The sequence below is a fragment of the Dendrobates tinctorius genome, unplaced genomic scaffold (genome assembly GCF_039654945.1).
Source record: "Dendrobates tinctorius isolate UK_male_01 unplaced genomic scaffold, ASM3965494v1 ptg000002l, whole genome shotgun sequence".
Taxonomy (NCBI): Eukaryota; Metazoa; Chordata; class Amphibia; order Anura; family Dendrobatidae; genus Dendrobates; species Dendrobates tinctorius.
The window spans coordinates 832,248-852,359 of NW_027361670.1; the positions used below are offsets into that span (position 1 = coordinate 832,248).

Genomic DNA, 20,112 nt, shown 5'->3' on the forward strand with positions numbered 1-20,112 from the left:
CATACATATACGCATGCGTTGAATGGACCAATAAGGTAAGCCTAGAAACTTCATGCAGCGAATCAGCAGCCGGTGCGCTTCGTGTCACACCCTTATTAGGATTGCCAATATTGATTGGGCAATAAAACAATCCATTGACCAATCAGCACTAAAGACTCCCAACTTCCAGCCAATCACTGGAGCCTCGGGCCCTCTGTGCGCTCCAATCCTGCGCAGGAAGAATCTGCGTCCTCACATGAAGCCTGGAGCTGTGGGAAGCATGGACGGCATCGAAGTGGAAGTGCGGGGCCCCGGGGGAGCCTACTACAGCGTGAGTGGGGGCCCTGCGCCCAGCAATGGCGGCCGGGAGTCTGTGTCCCCGGAGTGCGCCCCCGGTATCAGTGTCTCCCCCAGTATCAGTGCCTGCTCCCCTCTCCTCAGTGTCTCCCCCGGTATCAGTGCCTGCGCCCCTCTCCTCAGTGTCTCCCCCAGTATCAGTGCCTGCGCCCCTCTCCTCAGTGTCTCCCCCGGTATCAGTGCCTGCTCCCCTCTCCTCAGTGTCTCCCCCAGTATCAGTGCCTGCTCCCCTCTCCTCAGTGTCTCCCCCAGTATCAGTGCCTGCGCCCCCTCTCCTCAGTGTCTCCCCCAGTATCAGTGCCTGCGCCCCTCTCCTCAGTGTCTCCCCCAGTATCAGTGCCTGCGCCCCCTCTCCTCAGTGTCTCCCCCAGTATCAGTGCCTGCGCCCCCTCTCCTCAGTGTCCCCCCCAGTATCAGTGCCTGCGCCCCCTCTCCTCAGTGTCTCCCCCAGTATCAGTGCCTGCGCCCCCTCTCCTCAGTGTCTCCCCCAGTATCAGTGCCTGCGCCCCCTCTCCTCAGTGTCTCCCCCAGTATCAGTGCCTGCGCCCCCTCTCCTCAGTGTCTCCCCCAGTATCAGTGCCTGCGCCCCCTCTCCTCAGTGTCTCCCCCGGTATCAGTGCCTGCTCCCCCTCTCCTCAGTGTCTCCCCCGGTATTAGTGCCTGCTCCCCCTCTCCTCAGTGTCTCCCCCAGTATCAGTGCCTGCGCCCCCTCTCCTCAGTGTCTCTATCCTAGTACACAGGGAATTGTGTCCCCCGGTATAAGTGCCTGCGCCCCTCTCCTCAGTGTCTCCCCCAGTATCAGTGCCTGCGCCCCTCTCCTCAGTGTCTCCCCCAGTATCAGTGCCTGCGCCCCTCTCCTCAGTGTCTCCCCAGTATCAGTGCCTGCTCCCCCTCTCCTCAGTGTCTCCCCCGGTATCAGTGCCTGCTCCCCCTCTCCTCAGTGTCTCCCCCGGTATCAGTGCCTGTCCCCCTCTCCTCAGTGTCTCCCCGGTATCAGTGCCTGCTCCCCCTCTCCTCAGTGTCTCCCCCGGTATCAGTGCCTGCTCCCCCTCTCCTCAGTGTCTCCCCCGGTATTAGTGCCTGCTCCCCCTCTCCTCAGTGTCTCCCCCAGTATCAGTGCCTGCGCCCCCTCTCCTCAGTGTCTCTATCCTAGTACACAGGGAATTGTGTCCCCCAGTATCAGTGCCTGCTCCCCCTCTCCTCAGTGTCTCCTCTATCCTAGTACACAGGGAATTGTGTCCCCCAGTATCAGTGCCTGCTCCCCCTCTCCTCAGTGTCTCCCCCAGTATCCGTGCCTGCTCCCCCTCTCCTCAGTGTCTCCCCCGGTATCCGTGCCTGCTCCCCCTCTCCTCAGTGTCTCCCCCGGTATCAGTGCCTTATCCCCCTCCCAGTGTCTCCCCCGGTATCAGTGCCTGCTCCCCTTCTCTTCAGTGTCTCCCCCGGTATCAGTGCCTTATCCCCCTCTGTGTCTCACCCAGTATCAGTGCCTGCTCCCCTTCTCTTCAGTGTCTCCCCCGGTATCAGTGCCATATCCCCCTTTCAGTGTCTCCCCCGGTATCAGTGCCTGCTCCCCTTCTCCTCAGTGTCTCCCCCGGTATCAGTTCCTCACCCCTTCCCTTCGGGATCTCTGAAGCAGGGGTAGGCTCTGCTCCAGGCACAGTGTCCTGTGTGTGGGGTCCGGGGGGTGACGGGGTCGCTGCTCACTGCTGCCTTCCTCCTGCAGGGATATGTCCAGGACGTCCAGGAGGAGACGGTCACCGCTGTGTTCCCCAACAAGTGAGTAGTGGACAGCCTGCGACACGGAGAAGAGCGCCCCCTGCAGGCGAGCGTGCGTGCTGAGAACTGCCGGGTGCCATGTGCAGAGCCGCCCCACCCTGCGTGCAGGGTCACTGTCATGGGGCCGGACCCTATTGGGGGCAATTACTGCTGCCTAGGGCTGCGTCCCCACAGTCAGTACCCGGCGACTCCTCTGTGATCACTGAACCGTTTGGGATCACCGCGTCCGATACATTGTATGGGGGAGACATCTGATGCGGTACGGGGCCGTCGCCGCGAGATGGGGCGACGTGCTGTGGTACGGGGCCGTCTCCGCGAGATGGAGTGACGTTCTGCGGTGCGGGACCGTCTCCGCGAGGTGGAGCGACGTGCTGCGGTATGGGGCAGTCTCCGCGAGGTGGAGCGGCGTGCTGCGGTATGGGGCAGTCTCCGCGCGACGGAGCGGCGTGCTGCGGTACAGGGCAGTCTCCGCTCGGCGTGCTGCGGTACGGGGCCGTCTCCGCGAGACGGAGCGACGTGCTGCGGTACGGGGCCGTCTCCGCGAGGCGGAGCGACGTGCTGCGGTACGGGGCCGTCTCCGCGAGACGGAGCGGCGTGCTGCGGTACGGGGCCGTCTCCGCGAGATGGAGCGGCGTGGTGCGGTACGGGCCCGTCTCCGCGAGATGGAGCGGCGTGGTGCGGTACGGGGCCGTCTCCGCGAGATGGAGCGGCGTGGTGCGGTACGGGGCCGTCTCCGCGAGATGGAGCGGCGTGGTGCGGTACGGGGCCGTCTCCGCGAGACGGAGCGGCGTGGTGCGGTACGGGGCCGTCTCCGCGAGACGGAGCGGCGTGGTGCGGTACGGGGCCGTCTCCGCGAGATGGAGCGGCGTGGTGCGGTACGGGGCCGTCTCCGCGAGACGGAGCGGCGTGCTCCGTCTCCGCGAGACGGAGCGGCGTGCTGCGGTACGGGGCCGTCTCCGCGAGGCGGAGCGGCGTGCTGCGGTACGGGGCCGTCTCCGCGAGGCGGAGCGGCGTGCTGCGGTACGGGGCCGTCTCCGCGAGGCGGAGCGGCGTGCTGCGGTACGGGGCCGTCTCCGCGAGGCGGAGCGGCGTGCTGCGGTACGGGGCCGTCTCCGCGGGGAAGGCGTGGGATTTCTACAACTATGCTTTAACATCTGGGCGCTGTAGAGGTACGCAGCGTCCAACCACCTGCAGCTTTCACTGACCGTGGCAGTGTCCCCTACGGGGGTGCTCACGGTCAGTAATCCAGCCCCCCCCCCCCTTTCAGCACCACATCTGGTCTACCCTAATCTTAACCTCTTGACCTTCTTTCCTGGCAGTGCCATGCCGGAGAGGCGAGTGCCCTTCTGTGACGTCAGGCTGCCGGCCCCGGACTCCTCCATGGCTGATATTAATGAGGGTGACCAGGTGGAGGTGCGTCACTGCTCGCGGGGTGATGGTGGGCGATGGGTGTACAGTACATTCCACTGATGGCCCCTTATTACAGGTGCAGTCCCGTGCCAGTGACCAGGAGAGCTCCGGCTGGTGGCCGGCCCATGTGCGGATGGTGAAGGGAGATGTGAGTGTGAGAAATCAAGTCTGTGCCCCCCTCGCCACATGCTCTCACCCTGTGTCCCCTTTCTGTGCCTACTCTTTCCTTTTGTTCCCTGCGCCGGCTTGCCCCGCGGTCCCCCTCGCTCCCTGCGCCGGCTTGCCCCGCGGTCCCCCTCGCTCCCTGCGCCGGCTTGCCCCGCGGTCCCCCTCGCTCCCTGCGCCGGCTTGCCCCGCGGTCCCCCTCGCTCCCTGCGCCGGCTTGCCCCGCGGTCCCCCTCGCTCCCTGCGCCGGCTTGCCCCGCGGTCCCCCTCGCTCCCTGCGCCGGCTTGCCCCGCGGTCCCCCTCGCTCCCTGCGCCGGCTTGCCCCGCGGTCCCCCTCGCTCCCTGCGCCGGCTTGCCCCGCGGTCCCCCTCGCTCCCTGCGCCGGCTTGCCCCGCGGTCCCCCTCGCTCCCTGCGCCGGCTTGCCCCGCGGTCCCCCTCGCTCCCTGCGCCGGCTTGCCCCGCGGTCCCCCTCGCTCCCTGCGCCGGCTTGCCCCGCGGTCCCCCTCGCTCCCTGCGCCGGCTTGCCCCGCGGTCCCCCTCGCTCCCTGCGCCGGCTTGCCCCGCGGTCCCCCTCGCTCCCTGCGCCGGCTTGCCCCGCGGTCCCCCTCGCTCCCTGCGCCGGCTTGCCCCGCGGTCCCCCTCGCTCCCTGCGCCGGCTTGCCCCGCGGTCCCCCTCGCTCCCTGCGCCGGCTTGCCCCGCGGTCCCCCTCGCTCCCTGCGCCCGCTTGCCCCGCGGTCCCCCTCGCTCTCTGCGCCCGCTTGCCCCGCGGTCCCCCTCGCTCCCTGCGCCCGCTTGCTCCGCGGTCCCCCTCGCTCTCTGCGCCCGCTTGCCCCGCGGTCCCCCTCGCTCCCTGCGCCCGCTTGCCCCGCGGTCCCCCTCGCTCCCTGCGCCCGCTTGCCCCGCGGTCCCCCTCGCTCCCTGCGCCGGCTTGCCCCGCGGTCCCCCTCGCTCCCTGCGCCGGCTTGCCCCGCGGTCCCCCTCGCTCCCTGCGCCCGCTTGCCCCGCGGTCCCCCTCGCTCCCTGCGCCCGCTCTTACACTCCCTCAGTTTTATGTGGTAGAATATTACGTCTACGACTCTCCGTATAACGAGATTGTCAGCCGTGAACGCCTGCGAGTGCCCAACCAGAACCCGGCCGCCTGCTTTTACCGGTACAGCCTGGCCCTCCCCGAGGACGTGCGCACCATGTGAGTACTCGCCCGCGCACCGCCCCAGCCTCCGCTCTGTGCGCTCTGACCATTGCTCCTCTCTGTAGAGCCGCCAGCCCAGACGCCCACAAGGAGTTTAAGAAGGTGGTCGGCGCCAACCGTGTGTCACTGGACAGCAGCGGCAGCGAGCTCATAGTCCTGGTGAGGCGGGGGCACACCACGGGGTGCAGGTCTGCGGGGGGGAGTGTCGTGGGTGGGTGCGGGTCTGTGAGACGGTGAGTCTGCGGGGGTGCGGTAACCCAATATTATCTGTACCAGTCCACAGACGAGGGCATCATCAAACGCTCCACTCTGCTGAGTGACATGCACGTCCGGGCCCTCCGCAACAAGCTGCGGCTGATCGCCCAGAACGAAGAGGCCACAAAGCAGCTGGAGGTGAGGAGGGCGATGTCCGTGGGAGGGAGCTGTGACCCCGCCCCCTGCAGGGCGATGTCCGTGGGAGGGAGCTGTGACCCCGCCCCCTGCAGGGCGATGTCCGTGGGAGGGAGCTGTGACCCCGCCCCCTGCAGGGCGATGTCCGTGGGAGGGAGCTGTGACCCCGCCCCCTGCAGGGCGATGTCCGTGGGAGGGAGCTGTGACCCCGCCCCCTGCAGGGCGATGCACGTGTGGGGGGAGCTGTGACCCCGCCCCCTGCAGGGCGATGCACGTGTGGGGGGAGCTGTGACCCCGCCCCCTGCAGGGCGATGCACGTGGGGGGGAGAGCTGTGACCCCGCCCCCTGCAGGGCGATGCACGTGGGGGGGAGAGCTGTGACCCCGCCCCCTGCAGGGCGATGCACGTGGGGGGGAGCTGTGACCCCGCCCCCTGCAGGGCGATGCACGTGGGGGGGGGAGCTGTGACCCCCGCCCCCTGCAGGGCGATGCACGTGGGGGGGGAGAGCTGTGACCCCGCCCCCTGCAGGGCGATGCACGTGGGGGGGAGAGCTGTGACCCCGCCCCCTGCAGGGCGATGCACGTGGGGGGGAGAGCTGTGACCCCGCCCCCTGCAGGGCGATGCACGTGGGGGGGAGCTGTGACAGCCATGATGACTGCCTCTCGCTCCTCACCTTGCTGTGCTGCAGAGCATCGCGTCCACTTCTGCACATCGTGGGGCTGTGTGGGTAGATTCTCTCGCAGGTCGGCCATGACGGTGTCTGCGGTGCCTCTCGCTGTCCGGTCCGACATCACATCCGGTCGGATAATCCGAGCAGTCGCAGGTGGCGTTGGGTGAGAGGCGAGGACGTGCCGTCATGGCCGATGGGTGATACCTTGTATACAGGTAGATGTGACATCGCCTCCTTGCTGACGCTTTCCTCTTCTCCAGGTCAGTAAGCAGCTGGCAGTGGCGTACCGGGAGGAGTTCCAGGTGAGGGAGGATCTCATCGGATTGGCTATTGGTGCTCACGGCATCAACATTCAGCAGGCGCGGAAGGTCCCGGGGGTGACGGCGGTGGAGCTGGACGAGGAGACCTTCACTTTCCGGGTGTTTGGAGAGGTAATGGGTGAGCGGCTCCCGCTTCCCGGGCTGCCGCTGTCCCGTCCCTGATTACCGTCCTCTCCTCCACAGACGCAGGAAGCCGTGCGCAGGGCCCGGGGCTACCTGGAGTTCACAGAAGGCTCCATGGAGGTTCCTCGCGCTCTAGTGGGTGAGTTCTCTGGCAATGACTCAGAGGACCGGGTCCATGTCCCCCCCCCCCCCCCCCCTTTTCACACCTTCTCCAGCCGTCCCGCCACCCCAGTTCTCTAGCAGAGGCTCGGGGCACCGGGTCCGTGTCCACCCCCGTTCTCTAGCAGTGGCCCGGGGGACGGGGTCCGTGTCCACCCCCGGTCTCTAGCAGCGGCTCGGGGCACCGTGTCCGTGTCCACCCCCGGTCTCTAGCAGAGGCTCGGGGCACCGGGTCCGTGTCCACCCCCGTTCTCTAGCAGAGGCTCGGGGCACCGGGTCCGTGTCCACCCCAGTTCTCTAGCAGAGGCTCGGGGCACCGTGTCCGTGTCCACCCCCGGTCTCTAGCAGCGGCTCGGGGCACCGTGTCCGTGTCCACCCCCTGTCTCTAGCAGCGGCTCGGGGCACCGTGTCCGTGTCCACCCCCGTTCTCTAGCAGAGGCTCGGGGCACCGGGTCCGTGTCCACCCCCGTTCTCTAGCAGTGGCCCGGGGGACGGGGTCCGTGTCCACCCCCGGTCTCTAGCAGAGGCTCGGGGCACCGGGTCCGTGTCCACCCCCGGTCTCTAGCAGAGGCTCGGGGCACCGGGTCCGTGTCCACCCCCGGTCTCTAGCAGAGGCTCGGGGCACCGGGTCCGTGTCCACCCCCGGTCTCTAGCAGTGGCCCGGGGGACGGGGTCCGTGTCCACCCCCGGTCTCTAGCAGCGGCTCGGGGCACCGGGTCCGTGTCCACCCCCGGTCTCTAGCAGCGGCTCGGAGGACCGGGTCCGTGTCCACCCCCGGTCTCTAGCAGCGGCTCGGAGGACCGGGTCCGTGTCCACCCCCGGTCTCTAGCAGTGGCCCGGGGGACGGGGTCCGTGTCCACCCCCGGTCTCTAGCAGCGGCTCGGGGCACCGGGTCCGTGTCCACCCCCGGTCTCTAGCAGCGGCTCGGGGCACCGGGTCCGTGTCCACCCCCGGTCTCTAGCAGCGGCTCGGGGCACCGGGTCCGTGTCCACCCCCGGTCTCTAGCAGCGGCTCGGAGGACCGGGTCCGTGTCCACCCCCGTTCTCTAGCAGTGGCCCGGGGGACGGGGTCCGTGTCCACCCCCGGTCTCTAGCAGCGGCTCGGGGCACCGGGTCCGTGTCCACCCCCGGTCTCTAGCAGCGGCTCGGGGCACCGGGTCCGTGTCCACCCCCGGTCTCTAGCAGCGGCTCGGAGGACCGGGTCCGTGTCCACCCTTTTCTCCCTTTCTCCAGCCGTGCCCCCCCATGTCCCTCTCTGTTGTGGCAGCGGCTGGGATGGCCGCTTCCCCTCCTTCGGCGCTGACGCTCCTTTCCCCGCAGGTAAAGTGATTGGGAAGAACGGCTGCGTCATCCAGGAGATCGTGGATAAATCCGGGATTGTTCGGGTGCGAGTGGAGGCGGAAGGAGACAAGAACGAGCAGAAGAAGGAGGTAACGGGGGTCTCCTGCGCTCCTCTGCTGGTGTCTGAAGCAGTGGTGCCCACTGGTGGTGAGGCAGAGTCATTGCTCCATGAACACCAGCTGTGGGTCCGGGGCTGATGTGTAGTGGGGTCCGGGACCCCCGAGATGCTGCTTCACCGCCTCTCCTTCTCTTTCAGGGGTCGGTGCCGTTCGTATTTGTGGGGACACAGGACAGTATCAGTAACGCGCTGGCTCTGCTCGAGTATCAGATCTCGTACCTGCAGGTCTGTCTCCTTCCGTCCTAGACTGAGACCCCCATAGTGTGCCCCCCATTCTGTCTCACCTCATGTCCCCTCCTTCCAGGACCTGGAGCAGCTGCGGATGGAGCGGCTTCATATTGAGGACCAGCTGAAGAGTGTAGGGGGGATGAGGACAATGCCCCCCAGAAGTGAGAAGGACAGAGGGGCCGCGCAGACAAACGGCACCTCTCACACTGCCCCCAATGGTGAGACCAGGGTACAACGCCCATCATCTGCCCCACAGCATGTGCTGCACTAACCGCTGCTGCTGTCTCCACAGATAACAAGTACAAGACGCCACACAGAAGCCACCGGCCCCCCGACACCACGGAGCCGTCCACCCAGCCACAGCCCCAAGACACAGGTGAGAGGGCCCACACCCCAGCCGGATGACGGCGCCCCATGTGTGTAGGGGGGGGGGGGGGTCAGCATCAGAGGCCGAGAACGGGATTTATAGAAGGATCTTTTCTGCTGCAGATCAGGTGCCCAAAACAGAAACCCCCCAAACAAAGCGGGAGCCGAGAAGACGCACGAGAGGAAGCAACATGAAGGTGAGCGCGGGGAGCACTGACCCCGTAACTGACAGGACCCCCGTGTGTGACCCCCTATAACTGACAGGACCCCCGTGTGTGACCCCCTATAACTGACAGGACCCCCGTGTGTGACCCCCTATAACTGACAGGACCCCCGTGTGTGACCCCCCTATAACTGACAGGACCCCCGTGTGTGACCCCCTATAACTGACAGGACCCCCGTGTGTGACCCCCTATAACTGACAGGACCCCCGTGTGTGACCCCCTATAACTGACAGGACCCCCGTGTGTGACCCCCCCCCCCATAACTGACAGGACCCCCGTGTGTGACACTGTTATAACCGACCCCATAACTTATACAGTCATGGCCGAAAGTGTTGGCACCCTTGAAATTATTCCAGAAAATAGTATTTCTCCCAGGACATTATCACACCTCCCCAGGTTTTCTTATTCTCAGGTTTATTTCCTTTGTGTCCATTGTAACATCACAGAAAACAGAGGAAAAAAAGGCAAATTGATCATAATTTCACACAAAACCCCCAAAATGGGCCGGACAAAATTGTTGGCACCTTTCCGTAATTGTGGGTTAACATCTTCATTTCTTGCATGTGATGCTCGTTCACACTCACCTGTGGCAAGTGACAGGTGTGGGCAATATGGAAATCACACCTGATACCAGATAGAGGGGAGAAGGTGACTCAATCTTTGCACTGTGTCCACACTAAGCATGGAGAACAGAAAGAGGAGAAGAGAACTGTCTGAGGACTTGAGAACTAACATTATTGAACAATATCAACAACCTCAAGGATAAAACTCCATCTCCTGAGATCTTGATGTTCCTTTGTCCATGATGCCCAACATAATCCAGAAGTTTACAACCCATGGCACTGTAGATAATCTCCCTGGACGGCAGAGAAATATTGATGGAAGGTTGTAACGCAGGATAGTCCAGATATGGTGGCTAAGCCCCAATCAAGGTCCAAAGAAATGCAATCAGTCCTGCAGGCTCCGGGGGCATCCGTGTCAGCTCTGTCCACATGTGACTGAAATGAAACTCTATGGCAGGAGACCCCGGAGGACCCCACTGCTGACACAGACATGAAAAGCTAGACTGCAGTTGCCAAAATGTACGCGAGTCATCCAAAATCCTTCTGGGAATGCGTCTATTAGAGAGATTGAGATCAAGATAGAGCTTTTTGGTAAAGCACATCATTTTACTGTTTACTGACAATGGAATGAGGCCTACAGAGAAAAGAAAACGGTACCTACAGGCAGGTATGGTGGAGGATCACAGATATTTTGGGGTTATTTTGCTGCCTCTGGCACTGGGGGCCCTGACTGTATACAAGGCATCTTGAAATCTGAAGATTACCAAAGCCTTTGGGTGGCAATGTAGTGCCCAGTGTCAGACAGCTGGGTTTGTGTCCTAGGTCATGGGCCTTCCAGCAGAACAATGACCCCAAACATACTTCATGGAGCCCCCAGAAATGGATGGAAACAAAGTGCAGGAGAGTTCTAAGGTGGCAGCAATGAGTCCGGATCTAGATCCCAGTGATCACCTGTGGAGAGATCTTACAATCGCACATGAGAGATCGGGAGCAGATTGTAAGAAGAGTCCCAGACCCCGGCTGAGAGGAGGGAGAAGCTTGTGGATGGTGATAGGAAGCGACTGATCGCGCTTCTGTATTCCAAAGGGCGTGACCAAATATTAAGGAGGGCGCCAACAGTTCTGTCCGGCCCATTCTTGGGGTTTCGTGTGAAATTGTCCTTTTTTCTGTGTTGCTCCAATGCACACAAAGGAGATAAACCTGAGCATAAGAAACCTGGGGCGTTGTGACAATGTTCAGGGAGAAATGCTTCATTTTCTGGGGTGCCAATACGTTTGGCCATGACTGTAGGACCCCCGTGTGTGATGCAATGATCTCTGACCCCATAACTTATAGGCTCGTGTTGCTCTTCTTCCTACAGGAGACGGTCGGGTGACGGGTGGAGCCGTGTGATGGGGTCGCCGCTCGCTCTGGGACCGCCGCTCGCTCTGGGGCCGCTGTGTATTATATTGTGTCCATCTGGCCATGTCTATAAACTTACTGAATTATTCCTGCTGCTGCGTCTCTGCTCAGTCTGTCGTCTGCTTGTCATAAGTATGGATCCTGGGGTCGTCCTTATGGGGCCGCGGGGCTCATGATCTGCTCTCTGATCAGGTGATGAGAGGTGTCCTATAAAGAAGTATATACAGGGCTGTGCAGAAGAGCTGGGCGGAGGAAGAAGCTCCCAGTAACAGTCAACAAGAGCCAAGAAAGAAGTATGGTGTGACCGCCCGGCGCCTCGGTCGTCAGCGTCTGCTGACCGCCCGGCGCCTCGGTCGTCAGCGTCTGCTGACCGCCCCGCGCCTCGGTCGTCAGTATCCAGCGATCGCCCGACACCTCCATCACTTCTTCTCGTCACTTGTGCACTAGTTACAGAGGATCTCGGCAGGAGTTTGGGCCAAACATCTTGGAGAACTTCCCCCCAGATCTCCTGTGTATGAGGATTGTGCAGATCCTTCTGTCTCTTCATGTCCCACACAGACGGGATGATGGGAGATCAACTGTCTCCACTGTCCGGCGCTATTCTGCCCCGCTCCTCAGTGACTTCGCCACTCTGCGGACTCCGGGGGACGCTTGGCTTGCTGTGTGAGCCGGAAGTCTCTTTTACAATGTAACTCTGGAGCGTCAGAACAAGGCCTTATAGGCGTACGTTATGAGAGATTTCGGGCTCACGCAGAGAGTCTGCAGAGCCATGAGAGCGGTGACTGCAGAGCAGGCCTCTGGATGTGGGAGCTCAATATATCATACACGTACACTAGCTGCTCGCTTGTAAACAGTTTAATGAAGAAGCCTCCCAGTAAGATTGCACGGCGGGCATGTTCCCAAGACGGACCAGATTCTGAGGATAATTTAAGAAGAGCTAAAAGGGAACGGTTTAGTGAGACGATCGGCCGGACTAAAGGATGGTGTTTTTGGGTGCGCAGACAGCGGTGGATACTGGGAAGTCACTGCATTGCCTGGAGTAGTGCAATCCAGAGAAATGGTGCAGCACCAGAAAAGTCCTGCAGACGACAGTGAGAGGTTCAGTTTATAGAGTACGCAGGATCTAAATCCATAGAGGAATGGACAGAGCGGGGCAGGTGATGGACATGAGGCAGAGAGACCAGGCATTGACGCTCGTGGGAGATAATTTGCATATTCCTGGAGCATTCTGGAAACAGTGAAGAGTCTCCGCAAGTCTCGGGAGCTTTGGGTGCAGCCGGATCAAGCTGCTTGGAGGAAGTCGTCAAATCTTTACGGCGATTCCACAGAAATTTGTTGTGTCCAACATGGAGAAAGAGATTCCCCACATGGTAGGATACAATGTGCGCTGAATGTACAAACCTGTCGGAGGAAAAGGCAAGCTGGTGACTGTCAGAAGAAAAGACAAGCTGGCGACTGTCGGAGGAAAAGGCAAGCTGGCGACTGTCGGAGGAAAAGGCAAGCTGGCGTCTGTCGGAGGAAAAGGCAAGCTGGCGACTGTCGGAGGAAAAGACAAGCTGGCGACTGTCGGAGGAAAAGGCAAGCTGGCGACTGTCGGAGGAAAAGGCAAGCTGGCGTCTGTCGGAGGAAAAGGCAAGCTGGCGTCTGTCGGAGGAAAAGGCAAGCTGGCGTCTGTCGGAGGAAAAGGCAAGCTGGCGTCTGTCGGAGGAAAAGGCAAGCTGGCGTCTGTCGGAGGAAAAGGCAAGCTGGCGTCTGTCGGAGGAAAAGGCAAGCTGGCGTCTGTCGGAGGAAAAAGCAAGCTGGCGTCTGTCGGAGGAAAAGGCAAGCTGGAGACTGTCGGAGGAAAAGGCAAGCTGGTGACTGTCGGAGGAATAGCTGCGCTGAGGCTCATCACAGAAGATGATTCCTGACCAGGAAGAAGAATAATCTCCACAGAATGCTCCAAGAGAAGAACTTCTCATCGCTCCTGCAGAAGATAATGACAGTAGAAATAACTATTCAGGATGTTCAGAGAAGCAGCTTTCAATGTTACCTCAGAAGAGAAATGGAAGCATGTGACCCAAAGAAGCAAGAGCATGAAGAGGCCGTCAGCACCTATACCGCTGGAGAACCGCTACCAGGCTCTCGCGTAGGACAACGGAGAAGATGTACATTTAAAAAAGTGCTTTACCCACAAGGAACAACTCCAGTAAGAAAAAAGAAGCGCTATGGTGAAGAAAAGGAGGGTGGTGGTCGTGGGGTTTTCTCTACTGAGGGGAACAGAAGCCGCTATCTGCTGAATGGACATTACTTCACGAGAAGTGTGCTGACTTCCAGGTGCCCAAATCAAAGATGTGTCTGATAGGGTATTGAGACTCTTGAGTGCTACAGCCGACTACCCACGGCTACCAATACACATAGGAACAAATGATGCAGTAAGAAAAGACCTGGGGACCATAGGCAGAGACTAAAAAGACCTAGGCCTGAAAGCGAAGGAACTGTGAGCCCAGGTCATCTTAGAGGAGCAAGAAACGCCGACTACAAACTAAAACATGTCTATACAAATGCACAGAGCATGGGAAACAAGGAGAATTGGGGCTGCTAACACAGGAAGAGAGAGATGTCATAGGCATCACTGAAACTTGGTGGGATGATACATATGATTGAAATACAAACCTTGAAGGCTGCAACTTATTAGAAACAGTATTAAAAAGAAGGGAGGCGGTATTGCATTGTATGTTAGGAAAACAAGAGATCCAAGCTTCAGAGAATGGTAGCTCTGCAGAATCTTTGGGTAAGAATACAAGGAGAGAAGAACACAAAGGACACTATTGTAGGTGTTTACTATAGGCTACCTGGACAGATTGAAGATATGGATGAACTCTTACATCAGATGTCTCTGTTCTCAAAAAAAAAAAGATGACATAGTAATCATGGGAGAGTTTTAACCATCCAGAACTTTGTTGGGAATCTCAGGCAAAAGTACTGGGTCTAGAAAATAATTCTCTTGCTGACAACTTTTCTCTTTCAAAAAGTAGGGGAGAAAACGAGGGGATCTGCAATCTTGGACATAATTCTTACCAACATGGAGGAAATGGTTGAGGAAGTAAACCTTGTTTTCTTTCATTATACACCTATGACTAAGGGCACTGACTTACCAGAAATGCGTCAGGTTGTTTTTACCCTTCACCTTTTATGTTTTTGAGAACTAAATAAAAAGCCCTTTATACTATCTGGATGGCTGTGCTTACCAACTCCTCCCTCCTTCCTTGCTTACAGAACTTATCACTTGTTAAAGAGGAAAAAAATAAATGTATATCTAAAGAAGAATATAATGCTGTCTGCAGGGAATGGAGGGCAAGAGTTAGAGAAGCTAAAGCCAGGAATGAAGTGAGGCTTGCAAGGGAGACCAAAAGAAGTAATAAAGGATTTTGGGGGTAAAAAAAACCAAAAGTCAGATACTATAGGATTTTTACAGGATGAAAAGGGTGACGTGGTCAGAAATGATGTTGAGAAGCCGAACATTTAAATTCCTATTTTACATCTGTGTTCTCTAAGAAAGGAAATGTAACATCAACTGATCTTCATGGTGACATTGAAGGAATAAAAGAATCCACTCAATCCATAAACAGAGAGATGGTGAGGGAACACTGAGCTAATTTACATCTCCTGCTCCAGATGAATTACATCCTAGGTACTTAAAGGAAATTGCACAACCACTAGCCAGAATCTTTGAAAAATCCTGGAGAGCAGGAGAAGTCCCAGAAGACTGGAGAAGGACAACATTTGCCCTTCTCCAATCTTCAAAAAAAGAAAACATGGAGCCAGGAAATTACAGCGTAATGAGCCTTACTTCTATACCAGGAAAGATCTGTGAATAAATTATTACACAGCATGTATGTAAGTACTTGGATAAGAGCACAGTAATTAACCAGAGCCAGCATGGGTTTGTACCAAACAAGTCATGCCAGACTAATCTAATTTCCTTCTATGATGGAATCCCTGACTGGGTAGATCAGGGAAATGCGGTATAGTATATTTCGACTTCAGCAAAGCATTTGATAAAGTATCTCATGCTATCCTTATTGAAAAAATGACCAAGTATGGGATTGACGAGGCTATGGTTAGATGGATTCATAACTGGCTCAGTGATCGTATTCAAAGAGTGGGTGATAAATGGTTGCACATCCAATTGGAAAAGTGTTTCAAGTGGGGTACTACAAGGCTCTGTCCTGGCTCCAGCATTGTTCAACATTTTTATAAATGATCTAGATAAGGTAACTGAAGGTAAACTAATCAAATTTGCAGATGATGTAAAGCTAGGAGGGATAGCTAACACTAGAAAAGACCGAGAGAATTCAGAAGGATCTAGATAAGCTTGAACAATGGGCAGTGACTAATAGAATGGCATTAACAGAGAAATGCAAGATTCTGGGCAAGAAAAATGAAAATTACATCTATAGAATGGGAGGAATAGGGCTAAGCAACAGCACATGTGAAAAGACTTGGGTATACTAATAGATCATAGACTACACATGAGTCAACAGTGTGTTGCAGCAGCAAAAAAGGCAAAAACAGTTCTAGGACGTATTAAGAGAAGCATACAGTCTAGATCACGTGAAGTCATTATTTCCCTCTACTCCTCTTTGGTCAGACCTCATCTGGAATATTGTGTCCAGTTTTGGGCACCACATTTTAAAAAAGACATCAACAAACTGGAGCAAGTTCAGAAAAGAGTGACCAGAATGGTGACCGGTCTGCAAACCCTGTCTTATGAGGAAAGGTTGCAGGATTTGGGAATGTTTAGCTTCAGAAGAGAAGACTGAGAGGAGACTTAATAGCTGTCTACAAATATCTAAAGGGCTGTCACATTGTAGAAGGATTATCTTTATTCTCATTTGCACAAGGAAAGACTAGAAGCAATGGGATGAAACTGAATGGGAGGAGACACAGATTCGATATTAGAAAAAACTTTGACAGAGTGATCAATGAGTGGAACAGGCTGCCCCGAGAAGTGGTGAGTTCTTCAAGAATTTATTTCTATAGCGCCAACATATTCCGCAGCACTTTACATTTCAGAGGGGATTTGTACAGACGATAGACATTACAGCATAACAATAATCACATAGATCATAACAGATACCAAGAGGAGTGAGGGCCCTGCTCACAAGCTTACAGTCTGAGGGAAAAAGGGGAGACACGAAAGGTGGGTGGTAACAGTTGCTTTTATTAGGACCGGCCCTAGTGTAATAATCGGGTGTTCCTGTTGCTGCATGAACCAGTTAACAGTCTAAATATGTAACAGTGCAGACACAGAGGGCTATTAAATGCATAAAGCATGTGGGAACATCATGCGGGGAGCCTGGTTATGGCAAAAATTTTTTGAATGAGCCACACAGGGATAGTTAGGCCTACCTCCTCAACGCATTAACCTATCTGAAGAAATGCATTTTTAGGGCACGCTTAAAACTGTGGGGATTAATTGTATTAACCTGGGTAGTGAATTCCAAAGAACTGGCGCAGCACGTGAAAAGTCTTGGAGACAGGAGTGGCACGGGTAGGGTGGTAGACTGAGACGAGGGAGGAGATGTAGGGTGGTGCTGAGCCATGGAGGGCTTTGTGGGTGAGGGTAATAAGTTTATACTGAATTCTGGAGTGGATGGGTAGCCAGTGTAATGACTGGCACAAGGTAGAGGCATTGGTGTAACGACTGGTGAGGAATATGATCCTGGCTGCAGCATTCAAGACAGATTGGAGAGGGGAGAGTTTGGTAAGAGGGAGACCGATTAGAAGAGAGTTACAATAGTCGAGACGAGAATGAATAAGAGAAACAGTAAGAGTTTTTGCAGAGTCAAAAGTAAGAAAAGGTCGAATTCTAGAAATGTTTTTGAGGTGCAGATAAGAGCGAGCCAGTTACATCCAGGGCACTTTGCAGGGCTTCATTGTAATGCTTCAGTGCAGAATCCGGACACGAGAGGGAGGAGATAGAGGCCAATGAAGTCTGCAAGTTCTTCATAAGTGTCTGGGTGTTAATGGCCTGTATGTTTCTATAAGTCTGGACAGTGGGGGTGAGCTGAGCAGCCGGGCAGTTCTTCTAGAGAATGATTGAAGGTTGTGGTCAGAGAGCGGGAGAGGGGAGTTTATGAAATCATCCACTGAGCAAAGCCGACAGAAGACCAAGTCGAGGGAGTTAGGCCTGTTTCACACTTCAGTTTTTCACAATCAGTCAAGATCCGCCGATTTGCCAAAAAAAGGATCCGCTATTTTCATTTGCGGATCCGTTTTTTTCCCCATTGACTTTCATTATCGGCGGATTTTGACTGATGATCGTCCGTTGCGTCCGTATTTGTACGGATCCGCCAAAATTGTGGCGTCCGCTGAGATCACCAAACGGACCATGCAACTTTTTTTTTGCTGTCCGGATCCGCATTTTCCCCTTTTAACCCTGAATGAAGTGTCGCTGCTGGATGAAAATTCTCTCTCTCTCTCCTTACCGCTCCCGCCCACAACATTACAGCTGCTCCCGCGAGATCTCGCCCACGACATGACAGCTGCTCCTGCGACATGACAGCTGCTCCCGCGAGATCCCGCCCACGACATTACAGCTGCTCCCGCGAGATCCCGCCCGCGACAATGACAGCTGCTCCCGCGAGATCCCGCCCGCGACAATGACAGCTGCTCCCTCGAGATCCCGCCCGCGACATGACAGCTGCTCCTGCGAGATCCCGCCTGCGACATCACTCCTCCTGCGAGTTCCCGCTGTGCCCGCAACATCCCGATGACAGCTCCCACATCAGCATGCCCGCTCCCGAAGAACACTACATCGCCGGTATTTTTTTTTCTTTTTTCCCAGGCGCGGTTCCTTTAAATTTTCACCTTCGCCGGATCCGTCCAGCCGCCGATCCGATGACACACATTCCTGTCAGTCCGCCTGCGGATACGTTTTCCGCTATTTTGGCAGATTTAGACTGACCAGGAAAACGGATGTGTGAAACAGGCCTTAGTATGCTATGAGAGGCCGAAAGAGGAGGTTAGAGATTAAGGCTATGTACACACGTGCAGAAATTTCCACAACTCCCGCTGCGGGTAAAACGCATGCAAATGCGCATGCGTTTTTCCCTCGAAAAACAAGATTTTTGCAAGGGTTTTCATCTTGCGAAATGCTGGCGCATTCCAAGCAATTTCAAGCATCACTTGGAAATGTGATAAGATGTTAAAAATAATAATTAAAAAAAATTTAAAAATATTGTTATTCTCACCTTCCGACGGCCCCCGATCTGCTCTGCGGCGCTCCTGGCATCTTCCGGTCCCAGTAATGCTTTGCGCGAAGGATCTGATGTCATTGCGGCCACTCGCACAAAGCATTACTGGGACCGGAAGATGCCGGGAGAGTGGTGAGAGGCGGGAAGGACTCCGGAGGCCGCCGGAGGGTGAGTATATCACTATTTTTTATTTACAGGATTATGGTACCTAGGACCCGGAGGACAGTCTCCTCTCCTCCAGACCGTGGGAACCATCCGCACATGATCCGCTTACTTTGCGCATGGTGGGCATAGCCACATGTGGAAAGTAAGTGGATCAATGCATTCCTATGGGAGCGGAATCGGCGCGATTCTGCAAAAAGAATGAGCATGCTGCGGATTTTACCGCTATGCGAGTCTTCCACGGAAAAATCCGCAGCATTAGCACAGCAGTGCGGAATCCCATAGGATTGCATGGGATGTTTTTTCTTTGCATTTTCGCGGCGATTCCGGAGCGGAAAAAAGCTGCGAAAACACAAAAAAAAAAGCAACGTGTGCACACAGCCAAAAGGTGAGAAGCAGCTGGTGAGAGGGGAAGAGCAATGGCGATGTTGAAGTCGTCCATGATGAGGGTGGGGATGTCACAGGAGAGAAAATGTGGAAGCCAAGTGGTGAAGTGATCCAGGAACTGATGGGAGGGGCCGGGAGGACGATACACCACCGCCACTCGCATGGAGAAGGGGGTGTAGAGTCTGACGGCATGGACCTCAAAAGAAGGGAAGACTAGTGAGGGTAGTTGAGGGATAACCTGAAAGGTACATTTTGGTGATAGGAGCAGACCAACGCCTCCACCAGCTCTATTGTCTGATCTTGGGGTATGAGAGAAGTGTAGCCCCCCCGTATGAAAGAGCAGCAGCAGCGGTCGTGTCTGACTGCTGGGTCCAGGTTTCAGTAAGCCAGAAGATTGAGAATCAGAAAGGAAGAAGTCATGGATGAAGGCGAGTTTATTACACACTGAGCGAGAATTCCAAAGGGCACAATTAAGAGAGACAGATGGCATGCAGGGAATATTGAGATTAGAGGGGTTTCTGAGTGTAGCAGTCGGGGGGTTTGACTTGCTATGACATGGGGTTGGCAGAGATGTCTCCTGTGACTAGAAGGAGGATAGAAAGAGTGAGCAGATGGTTAGGTGATTTGTGAGAGCGTCTCGTGTGTTGTATGGTGCAGAATTGCACAGATCCATCCATTCGCAATGTGAAAAGAGCGTGAGTGCTATACATAAGAGAGGAAAGGACAGCGAGGCTGATATGGATGGAGTGTGAAGAGTTAATGCAAGGGCGGTGGATGTGAGTGAATGCAGCGGCCAGGATATAAATTATACAAATGCATATGGTATATATTTGTGGTAATCCAAATGTACAGGGAATAGATGTATATAAATGTCTAACTGCCATGTTATAACTGACCGTACTTTGATCAAATGCACTTCGATTAAATGTACATAAATGCTTCCCCAGACTAGGTCTGAATACATAAGAGGCCAGTTCTAAGATCTTACTTTTTTTTTTCTCTCGTTAGCAATCACTCAAACTAGGTTGAGACAGCAGGACAGAATACATGTAGTGAGCAGATAAACAAGTGTCCAGGCCTACGTAGATCATAAACCACTTTGAAAAAGTTACTTGACTTCATAGCATAAGGTGACAAGCAGAGTAAGTTGAAATAGTTAAATACCATTAAATATGCTGCTAAGATGAATAACATAGGAAGGACACATTCAATGGAAGTCTTCAATCAGAGGCTAGACAGACAATTGACTGAGATGGTGTAGTGAATCCTGCATTGAGCAGGGGGTTGGACACGAGGACCCTGGAGGTCCCTTCCAACTCTGACATTCTATGAGTTTATGTTGGGCGGTGCAGCACTGTGGAGTGGGGGGATGATGGATATAAGGATATGCAGGGCAGTGCAGCACTGGAGAGCTTTGTGGGTGAGATAAGAGGGAGACCGATTAGTAGAGAGTTGCAGTAGTCCAGACAGGAATGAATTGGAGCGACCGTAAGAAAAGGTTGGATTCTCAATATTTTTTTGATGCTGGTGACATGAGCCAGT

At 55.9% G+C, this 20,112-nt stretch overlaps 1 protein-coding gene across 1 annotated transcript; it reads left to right on the forward strand.

Annotated features, from left to right (window-relative positions):
• The first annotated feature begins 37 nt into the window (after nt 1-37).
• On the forward strand, nt 38-10,872 carry LOC141087738 (RNA-binding protein FXR2-like). The gene is made up of 15 exons (XM_073573548.1): nt 38-310; nt 2,060-2,112; nt 3,432-3,525; nt 3,599-3,670; nt 4,737-4,876; nt 4,945-5,038; nt 5,156-5,272; nt 6,199-6,369; nt 6,442-6,520; nt 7,860-7,969; nt 8,137-8,223; nt 8,303-8,444; nt 8,519-8,602; nt 8,716-8,789; nt 10,740-10,872. The coding sequence occupies exons 1-15, from the start codon at nt 53-55 to the stop codon at nt 10,752-10,754; spliced, it is 1,590 nt and encodes a 529-aa protein (XP_073429649.1). The 5' UTR covers nt 38-52; the 3' UTR covers nt 10,755-10,872.
• The last annotated feature ends 9,240 nt before the right edge of the window (nt 10,873-20,112 follow it).